The 10980-nt window shown below is 42.7% G+C and overlaps 1 protein-coding gene across 1 annotated transcript; it reads left to right on the top strand.

Annotated features, from left to right (window-relative positions):
• Positions 1-1254: 1254 nt before the first annotated feature.
• LOC123141369 (protein LIKE COV 1) lies at positions 1255-5113 on the top strand. Its single transcript, XM_044560541.1, has 7 exons — positions 1255-1595; positions 2423-2475; positions 3213-3322; positions 3731-3898; positions 3970-4067; positions 4408-4534; positions 4629-5113. Exons 1-7 carry the CDS (start codon positions 1401-1403, stop codon positions 4736-4738), a joined length of 861 nt encoding a protein of 286 aa, XP_044416476.1. The 5' UTR covers positions 1255-1400; the 3' UTR covers positions 4739-5113.
• Positions 5114-10980: the final 5867 nt, after the last annotated feature.

Here is a 10980-nt window from a genome sequence, read left to right as displayed (position 1 = left end):
TATGAGATGCAGTCTGCTATATGGCGCAACTACCATATGATCTGCCATAATTGGCTAGACACTGAGCAGCCATATTGTGATCAAGCTCAATCTTTAAGGAGGAAAAACTCAGAAGCACACATGTGACGTACGCCTAATCTCAACCACCGGGTGACCATAAATAGATCAATCAAGTGAAATCGATGACATGATATTCAAAGCAGTTGTCCGATTGAATTATATCACGATGAACAACTTAGACGATTGCAAAGGCAATGCACTGATCTCGGACTATAAGACACCGTTGTGATGAGACAAAAATTTGTATGCCGCAAAAATGACCACTTCATTGGGATCTCGATGGAGCATCCAAGTACCTACAGCTCCATCCGCCTTGACAAACGGTGGACTGAAAAGGATCACCCCACCCACCAAGTGTGCGACCATGGTCTTAGAATATTCTTTTTGTGTAGCCAAACCGGGACGACACCAGATGGTCAATTGCTTTTGTTTTATCACCTTCTCAACTCCCATTGTCAAATTTGGAAAAATGTAACCAAGTAACCATATAAATAACTCCTTGTAACCTTAGCCGGTGGACATGGTTTTACTGTGAACCAAGTCAGTATGAATATCCTAGATGCTCTAAATAAGCATGATGATCATAGCACGAACTTCTTCATACTTATCGGCCAGCACATGAAAAAACTCCTCGCCGAGTTCGAGATCTCCTCATGGCTTGGGAGCCGCTACACATGCACATTAGATCCTAGATCTTTTTTTCTCGTTCGGACATGATAAAGAGCATGAAAGGCCCGTGAATTGCACATCTAGAAAATTGTCGATCCTCCCTCCTGCACAAGTATTCTTCCGATTATGGCTCTTATTATCTTTCGAATAAATTAGTGAACACCGTCGAAAATGCCTTGCTTGCACTCGTCCTCTCCAAATATGTCAACATTTCCCATTGTAAGAATTGTAATAAGAACATTTTGGGCCAAAAAAAAGGGAATTATAGCACGGACAATTTTTGTTTCTTAACCGAGATCAGATTTTTTTTTTGAGGGGTAACCGAGATCAGATGTCCCCCGGAGATAAGAACAAATTCCTTTGCAGATAAGAAGGTTCTAAACTATTCTTTTGAGGGAGAATCCAAACTGCCACCTCATCTCCCGCGTACAGCCGGGGGGGGCCCGGTGGCCCAATCCACGGTGGGCCGGCGATCGACCCGCCAGCTCACGGCCGCTAACGGAATTAAACGCGACGAAAAGGACACGCGAGAAGCAGACGCGAAAAAGAAGAAGAAGAAAAAAAAGGAGCGTCTCCTCTCCCCTCCCTGCCGCACCCGGCACGCACCCCATTCCACGGCGATCGGTCGCGACGACCCGCGCCGGCCACCGCGCGCGGAGCCCGAGCCCCCGATGATGGGCGACGACAAGGCCCCGCGGAGCCTCAGCCCGATGGGCGGCCGCGACCGCGACCGGGAGCTCCTCATCCCCGTCTCTGCCGGCGGCGGGGGCGGCTCGGTCCCCCGCGCCGGGGACGACGACGACGACCTGGACAGGACCGTCGCCTCCCCCTCCGCCTCCGCCGCGCTCTCCTCCACCGGCCGCGAGGTTCGCCCCCCTCCCTTCACGCCTCGTTCGTTCCCCTAGGGTTTACCCTGTCATCCGACTGCGGCTTCGGGTCTGTAGCCTGGCTGTCGAAATTAGTCCACGGTCTGTGTTGGTATTCCTGTGACAGCTCACAGCTTATTGTCGGATTTGTTGATGGTGCGAAAAGTGGGTTCGAGATGACTGTTTATGTTGACGCTGCAAGTTCGTAGGACTAGGGATGTCGACCCTTTGTGAGTGTTTGTTGTGCTGAGGCCAACTATTGGATTGAGTGGTCAAATTGGTGATGAGCTCGATCACTTTTTTGGTGCAATTTGATGGTAATATTTATATCTGCCTAGCAATGAATTTTGAGAAGAAATTGCTTCATTTAGTGTTCTGGGAGGAACCTGTTATGATGCTATAATCTCCAAACATAAGGCAACACACTCGTTTGGTGCAATTTGATGGTAATATTTGTATCTTCTTAGCAATGCATTTGAGAAGAAATTGCTTTATTTAACTCCCTTGGAGGAACATATTATGATGTTATAATCCCCAAACAGAAGGCACACATACAGTGCATAAATGCTTTCTTGTGTTAGAACCTTGAGTGATTGCTAATCTGCCTAGGGTGCTTGCCGCGCTGACAGAAAATTCGGACCAATCACTATCTGACAAAGATGAAAGTAGATTGCTGATGTTCTTTATTCTTGTTCATTCATGCTTTTCCTTTTGATACTTGCCTTGCACACAATGTGTGCCCTTCATGTTTGGTAGCTTTGCTTGTATTTCTGAGGCTAGAACAACTTAATGTTGAACTTTTTCTCTTTCTCTTTTCGGCAATACAGGCTTTCCATAAGGTGGTCCGCAGCTGGGCCTCAAAGAAATTCATGACTGGATGGTAAGTCATTCTACTAAAAATAATCTTGCAAAAAAGAGTCATATTAAACGGATGGTAGGTCTGTATGACCTTGCCAGCATTCAATTTTAATGATTGTCGATTAGGAAGTAACATAGGCAGATTTTGAAATAAGGTTGCCAGGAGCATAGCTAAATAGTATGGACAGTGTCTTGGTGCTATATCTACTCTGGTTCTGGGTCTTATCTCTTTCCTTGAAAAAAATCAGCATAAGAGATCAAGGGAATATCAAATGGGTCGTGCATCATTATGTATTTTTCTTCTTTAATAACTTTTCACTTTCCTTATAGCTCCTTTTGTGATTATTATTATTCAACAACTAGAATGGGAAGCATGAACCCAGAGGAGATGTCTTACCACATTTTCCCCAGTTACAAACTCGTAAGCACTATTAACAGGGAATTTTGGAAATCCAAGTATTTTCAGTTTAATTCAGCATTCGGACAAGTATGTTCCTCTGCTGTCATCTAGTTCAGTTGTCCAGCAAGACATTTTTCGGCCCTTTTTGTGAAGTCTGGCACTGATTTCAAGGCGCCAATTTATGCATTACAAATACTGACTGGACATAATAAATCTTACTCGAAGTTGCATCCTTATTCTGCGATAACCAGTGAATATGCACACCAACCATTACCAGCTGTCCTGCATCTGTTATATGAAATTTTATTTTCACGTAAGCACTGATACTGTTTTGATGTTCTTTTCTGGGAAAATGCCAGTGTGATTCTCTTCCCCATAGCGATAACATTCTACTTCACCTGGTGGTTCATTCATTTTGTTGATGGATTCTTCTCTCCAATCTATGCACAATTGGGTATCAACATTTTTGGTATGTAAACTGCTCCACTTCTTTTGGTGTTGAAATATCAAATTTCTTCGATGGTTTGATGTCATGTTGTAGTTTCTTCAATAAATGACTGCCTTCATCCTGTTTCCACTTTGGGGTTTGATCCTGTAGTGTTATTATTATATTATATGTTATTGTCTGTTGCTGTGTATTATACAGTCTGCATAATTCGTATGCTGAACCTAGAAATTAGGTGCATAATTTGATAATTTTTTAAGTTCTAGTTTATCGTGTCATTAGATTCTTAAATTTCTGTACAAAAAATGTGTGAAACATGACATGAAACTGAGTAGTTGAAATCAGTTATTATTTTGTAACTTATTCATTGCTAAGAAGGATGCTTACTGCCTATCCAGCTTATTTTCCCACTGTACTCATTTGAATCTCCAGGTCTTGGCTTCATCACTTCTGTTACTTTCATATTTTTCGTTGGGGTCTTCATGTCATCTTGGGTTGGAGCATCTGTTCTTGGCATTGGTGAATGGATCATCAAGCGCATGCCACTTGTGCGCCACATCTACAATGCATCCAAGCAAATTAGTGCTGCTATATCGCCAGGTAAATTCACAGTTATCATGATGTTCAATTTGCAGAGTAGCTTATGCACTAACTTTTGTTTCTTTTTACAGATCAAAACAAACAGGCATTCAAGGAGGCAGTCATCATACGACATCCTCGTATTGGGGAATATGCATTTGGATTCATTACCTCATCAGTCTCGCTCCAGGTTTACTATACTCTTCACTGTTATACCGAGTTCCCAATGATTTTCACTGTTATACCAGGTTTACATATATTTTTCATGATTTTTCTCTATGCCCAGTATGCAGTTATGTTGCCTTGTAATCTTAGTCGCTGGCATGAACCCTTGCATGGTTGAATGTTGAAATTCAGTTTTACCACAAAATTTGACCAACTCACCTTGTAAAGGATGGAAACGAATATTTTTGGAATATTCAAAATGATGATAAATGCTGCTTTTGCAAACCATTCTGTTTTTTGCTCTGATTTAAGCTATACCTTTGACTCATCTGAATGTGTAATATCCCTTCATTACGTCATAACAGAGCTATTCTGGTCAAGAGGACCTTTATTGTGTCTATGTGCCGACCAACCATCTCTACATTGGTGATATCTTCATGGTGAACTCGAAGGATGTGATAAGGCCTAATCTTTCTGTGCGTGAAGGCATTGGTAACTCCTAAACTCTATCCTCTCGTTATCTTATCTGTTAATCTGCTCCAGAACATGTGAAAAGGCGCTGACATATTTCTGCGCCGTTTGGCAGAGATCGTTGTGTCTGGTGGTATGTCAATGCCCCAGATTTTGTCGACCCTGGATCCACATCCAGATCTGCATGCAATCCACACAGACCGAGGTGGAGCGAGCAGAAGCTGAGGCAAACTGCATACCTGTTCGTCGATATCAAGTGTAAAACTCTCAACACAGATCACACCAGTGCGGCGAACAAGATCCTGAGCGCGATGCACTAGCAATCTGTCACGCCTGAGGATCAAAGGATCTTGTAATTAAGTAGAAGTAGGTAACTCACACGCATTGTCGATTCGATGGATTTTGTACAATTGGCTTGGACTTTGTCTTTGTAATGCCGCCCCAGATGCTTCCTAGCCATACTTATATTTTCTTACGGTTGTTCAATTGTTTTCTTCCGGTTGTTTCGGAGTCCAAATTAGCTTTCGGCATCAACAATGTCTGACTGAGGTGCCTTACTGTAAAAGAAAACGATGCCTGCCTGAGTTGTCTTACCTTGAATTCTTGGACTAATTAACCTCCTAGATCAGGTGATAGTAGACACTGGACCAACAATGGTGGGACTGGAACCTTGACTTTGAAACACCTGCTGGAACAATAGTGGTATGATAAACTTTACACAATCTGCTGGAACAATTAGCTGATGTGATCAACTCTGCACAATACGCTGGTGGCGACCAACCCAAGCATTCTTATTTCTCCACGGATACATTTGACGACATTTCTATTGTTTCGTTGTGTGGTTTCGTTTACTGGTCTAAGCTACACTGAGCTGCTCCTGCTACACACCAGCTTGGTAGGACTAAAAATATGCTGGTTGCTGCCAGAGACTTGGCTCAAACCAGCGGCAGCGGTGAGCCCAACCAGCTGGCTCGGGTCGCCGGGAACTGGCTCCGCCACTGATGCCAGCACTTAAATCTTTAGCATACGTAAATGGGACAAGGCTATCCTGATGAACTAGTGTGTCTGAGTATACCCGTTGTACCAAAACTGTTCCGGGTAGCTATTATTTCAGTTTGTGCATTGAGTATTGCTTCACCAGTTGAATTATTTTTCCCAATGCCGCTCATTCCTAAAGCTTCAGAATAGCAATTGCGGCAAAGTTTTGTTTACTCAAATATATGAAGTTGGACGAGCAAACAAGGAACCAATCTATATTTGTTTGCCTGGCTACAGGGTCATGTCACCACTCACATCTTATTGTATTTATAAAGAGCAAACATATACAAATGTAACTAGTAGGTGCGGCTTTACTCGTCGTACCAAAAGTATCCGCATAGCTACTAATTCAGATTTTCACATAGAGTGGTGTATAGTACTATGTGGCTTACAAAAGTTGAAATCTTACTACCTTGTAACAAGTTACCACACATGAAGTTTCTAGAGATAAGGTAAGCTCCTCTTAATAAATGTTAAAAAGCACACCGGCTTTCATTGTCTCTCATCCACCAAGAACGTCCAGAGTCTTTTTCTTAGGGAAGATCATCACTGCTAGCTTTATTGATATCAAATACTAGGTGGTTCATCAACTCTATTACACGAAAGTTGATTATAAAAGCAAGACTTGACAATCATGGGTGCCGCTCCATTCAGTTCCCTTGGTAACGATGAACTCCACCTCCCCGATAAGTCCAGCTAATGCCACACAATATCATAAATCACCGTAGCCTCATTCTGTATGGTTTCTTGGCCTGTGTATGCCTCAGCCACATTAGTTGAATCTTTTTGTGCTAACATTGCTACACACCTGAGAGGCACACACCACAAAGGTCTCGGACACTCCTTCATAAACTCTCATCTCGGTACCTTATTTGATAATTTGCTTTAGAATCATGTGAAAAAGGCGTTGACATATTTCTACGATGTTTCGCAAGGATTGTTGTATATGGTGCTATGTCGATGCCTTGGATTTTGTCAACCCTAGACCAACATCCACATACAATCCAAGCATGTCATAGGAGAACGAACAGAAACCAGGGAAAGCTAGTTGCATATTTGTTCATCAATAACAAATAGAACTTTGAACACATACCACACGATTGGGCCAAACAAGATCATGAACACAATGTATTAGCGATTTGTCGCGTCCGAGGATCAAAAGGATGTGCAATTAAGTAGAAGTAGGTGACTCACACGCATTGCTTATCTGATGCAATTTGTATAATTGGCTTATACTTTGCACCACCATAGATACTTTGTAGTTGTAATTGTATTTTTTTTACTATTGTTTAATTTTGTTCTTCTGAATGTTCGGAGTACCACTTAGCTTTCTGCATCAACAAATTTGACTAGTTCGCCTTGTACAGGATGGAAAGGAATGCTTACAAAATACTTCAAATGAACATTTCTATTGTTCGTTCTCATTAAGGTGTAGCTTTGCCTCATCTCAATGTATAATATCCCGTCATTATGTTATTATAACAGAGCTATTCTGGTCAAGAGGACATTTACTATGTATCTTTCGTGGTGAACTCAAAGGATGTCATAAGGCCTAATCTTTCTGTGCGTGAAGGCATTGGTAATTCCTAAATTCTCCTATAGGTATCTTATTCAATAATCTGCTTGAAAACACATGAAAGATGCTTGACATATTTCCACGCTGTTTCACAGAGATCGTTGTATCTGTTGCTATGTCAGTGCCCCAGATTTTGTCAACTCTGGATTCACATCCACACAGACCACGATGGAGCTAGTAGAATCTGAGGCAAACAAACTTGTCTTATCAAGTATTCAACACATATCACACCAGTTCGGCAAACGAGATCCTGAGCGCGATGCACTAGCAATCTGTCACGCCTGAGGATTGAAGGATCTATAATAAGTAAAAGTAGCCGACTCACACGCGTTGTTGATCCGATGGATTTTGTACAATTGGCTTGGACTGTTGTTTACTCTTTTTCCTCTGGCTGTTTGGGATTCCAAATTAGCTTTCGGCATCTACGATGTCTGACTGAGGTGCCTTGCTGTAAAAGAAAACAATGCCTGACTGAGATGTGTTACCCTCAATTCTTGGACTAACCAAACCTCCTATTGGTCATGCGATAGTAGACAGTAGACCAACAATGGTGGAACTGGAACCCTGACTTTGAAAGACTTGCTGGAACAATCAGTTGATATGACAAACTTTGCACAATCTGCTGGAACGATTAGCTGATGCGATGAACTTTGCACAATCTGACGCTGGAGGCGACAAACCCAAGCATTCTCATTTCTCAGTGAACAAATTTGACGACATTTCTAAATGTCTGACCGGTCTACACTACATATTGACCTGCGCCTGCTAGGCTGCTACACACCATCACGGTAGGATGTAAAATATGCATGTGCAGGCACTTGGTTTGGCACTGCATTCATCAGTTCGTTCCATGGCTTTCAGAACCATGGTTGTCATGTGCATGATCTTGGCTTCACTATTGTTCAACGCGTAGGACGTGCTTGCCGCCAAAGGCTTCACTCAAGCTAGCAGCAGCGGCGATCCCAGGCGGCTGCCCCGGGTCGCTGAGTGCTGACTCCGCCACTGATGTCGGCACTCAAATCTCTAGTATCACTAGTAGAAAACAGGGCTTTCGTTCGGGCCAGGTAAGCCCATTAGTCCCGGTTCAGTCACGAACCGGGACCCATGAGGGCATTGGTCCCGATTCGTGAGGCCAGGGGGCCTGCCGGGCCTCGTGGGGGCATTGGTCCCGATTCGTCTGCCCCCTTTGGTCCCGGTTGGTGGGACGAACCGAGACCAATGGGCCTCGATCATGTCCCACCACCATTTGGTCCCGGTTGGTGGCCTGAACCGGGACCAAAGGGTGGTCTTTAGTCCCGGTTCCAGCCACGAACCAGGACCAATGAGTTGCCTATATGTACCCCCTCGCCCGCGAGCAGAGCACCCCACTGCTCTGTTTTTCTGGCCAGCTATTAGAGAGCTTTATGGTGCTCTAGCTCACCTCTTATGCACATGAGGTGTTCGATGGAATGCCCGAGCCACACTACTTAATCTTTCTCCTCTCCAAGCTCGACCTCTAAGCTCCAATTTCCTCAATATTTTGTCTAGGTTTAGCGGTCCGTCACGTCCCGTCCCCGTGTTCACCGTTGTCGATCGCCCACGCCGATCTCTTCGCCGGCACCACTGTGGTGAGCCTCTTGTTCTTATCTTCTTTCTGAAAGAAAAATAAATCTTATTTGTATGTTTAGATAGATACTTGTATAATTTTCTTACTTTTATTATTGCTTCTTATTATTTAGTGCGATTGTTTTGGTATGCCCTCATCATGTCTATGATTCGGATGTGGTATATATTATCTTTATAACTATTTGGTTCATTTATTGTTTATGACAATTATGCTGACTGATACGTCTCCAATGTATCTACTTTTCCAAACACTTTTTCCCCTTGTTTTAGACTCTAACTTGCATGATTTGAATGAAACTAACCCGGACTAACGCTGTTTTCAGCAGAACGGCCATGGTGTTGTTTATTGTGCAGAAAACAAAATTTCTCGGAATGACCTGAAAATCCACGGAGATAACTTTTGGAAAATATAAAAAATACTGGCAAAAGATGAAGGCCAGGAGGCCCACACCCTGTCCACGAGGGTGGGGGGCACGCCCCCTGTCTCGTGGGCCCCCTGATGCTCCACTGACCTTAACACCAACTCCATATATTCTGTTTCGTGGAGAGAGAAAAATCAGAGAGGAAGTTTCATTGCGTTTTACGATATGGAGCCGCCGCCAAGCCCTAATCTCTCTTGGGAGGGCTGATCTGGAGTCCGTTCGGGGCTCCGGGGAGGGGGATTCGTCGCCGTCGCCATCATCAAGCATCCTCCATCACCAATTTCATGATGCTCACCGCCGTGCGTGAGTAATTCCATCGTAGGCTTGCTGGATGGTGATGTGTTAGATGAGATTTACCATATAATCGAGTTAGTTTTGTTAGGATTTGATCCCTAGTATCCACTATGTTCTGAGATTGATGTTGCTATGACTTTGCTATGCTTAATGCTTGTCACTAGGGCCCGAGTGCCATGATTTCAGATCTGAACCTATTATGTTTTCATGAATATATGTGAGTTCTTGATCCTATCTTGCAAGTCTATAGTCACCTATTATGTGTTATGATCCGACAACTCCGAAGTGACAATAATCGGGATACTTCTCGGTGATGACCGTAGTTTGAGGAGTTCATGTATTCACTATGTGTTAATGCTTTGGCCCGGTACTCTATTAAAAGGAGGCCTTAATATCCCTTAGTTTCCACTAGGACCCCGCTGCAAATGGGAGGGTAGGACAAAAGATGTCATGCAAGTTCTTTTCCATAAGCACGTATGACTATATTCAGAATACATGCCTACATTACATTGATGAACTGGAGCTAGTTCTGTGTCACCCTATGTTATAACTATTACATGAGGAATCGCATCCGACATAATTATCCATCACTGATCCAATGCCTACGAGCTTTTCACATATTGTGCTTCGCTTATTTACTTTTCTGTTGCTATAGTTACAATCATTAAAATACTGCTATCTTTACTTTTTCCACTGTTACCATTACTATCATATTACTTTGCTACTAAATACCTTACTGCAGATACTAAGTTATCCAGGTGTGGTTGAATTGACAACTCAACTGCTAATACTTAAGAATATTCTTTGGCTCCCCTTGTGTCGAATCAATAAATTTGGGTTGAATACACTACCCTCGAAAGCTGTTGCGATCCCCTACACTTGTGGGTTATCACCGACCAACGTGACATGGATTTTATTTATCTAGGAGGTATGTGAACTAGAAATTCCAACCGACCCTATTGTCGAGAGGTTAAATTTAGTTGAAGAAGAAAACAATTTCTTGAAGGAAAAATTAAAAAAATTGAGGAGGAGAAGATGATATTGGAGTTGCATGTTGCGGATGTCGTCGATGATCACAAGATCAAGATGGATGCAATGCGCTTGAAGATTAGAAAGATTAGAAAATATGTCATTCATACTGAGGCTTGGTATCATTATGCTGTTGGATCAATTGTTACCTTGGTTGCCATTATGATCGCATTTGTTTTCGCATTGAAATGTTTTACATAGTTTCAATGTATGGTTTAATTAATTAGATGCTCTGGAGAGCTATATGTTGTTAGATGAGAACTATGTATGTACTTTGGTTTTAATGTGATGATGAACTTCTATTAATTTGGTCACTTAATTATCTATTCATGATGTTCTGTAATGGTTTTTGACACACTTAATTATATATAATGCACGCAGAAGAACCGGCAATGGATGTACGGTGACAGACACACCTCCGAGTACATTAAGGGTGTGCATAATTTTCTCGAAGTGCCTGAGGCAAACAAGCAGAATGGTTTTATGTGTTGTCCATGCCCTAT

This window comes from Triticum aestivum, chromosome 1B (assembly GCF_018294505.1).
Source record: "Triticum aestivum cultivar Chinese Spring chromosome 1B, IWGSC CS RefSeq v2.1, whole genome shotgun sequence".
Lineage (NCBI taxonomy): Eukaryota > Viridiplantae > Streptophyta > Magnoliopsida > Poales > Poaceae > Triticum > Triticum aestivum.
This window is presented reverse-complemented; position numbering and strand designations above follow the sequence as displayed.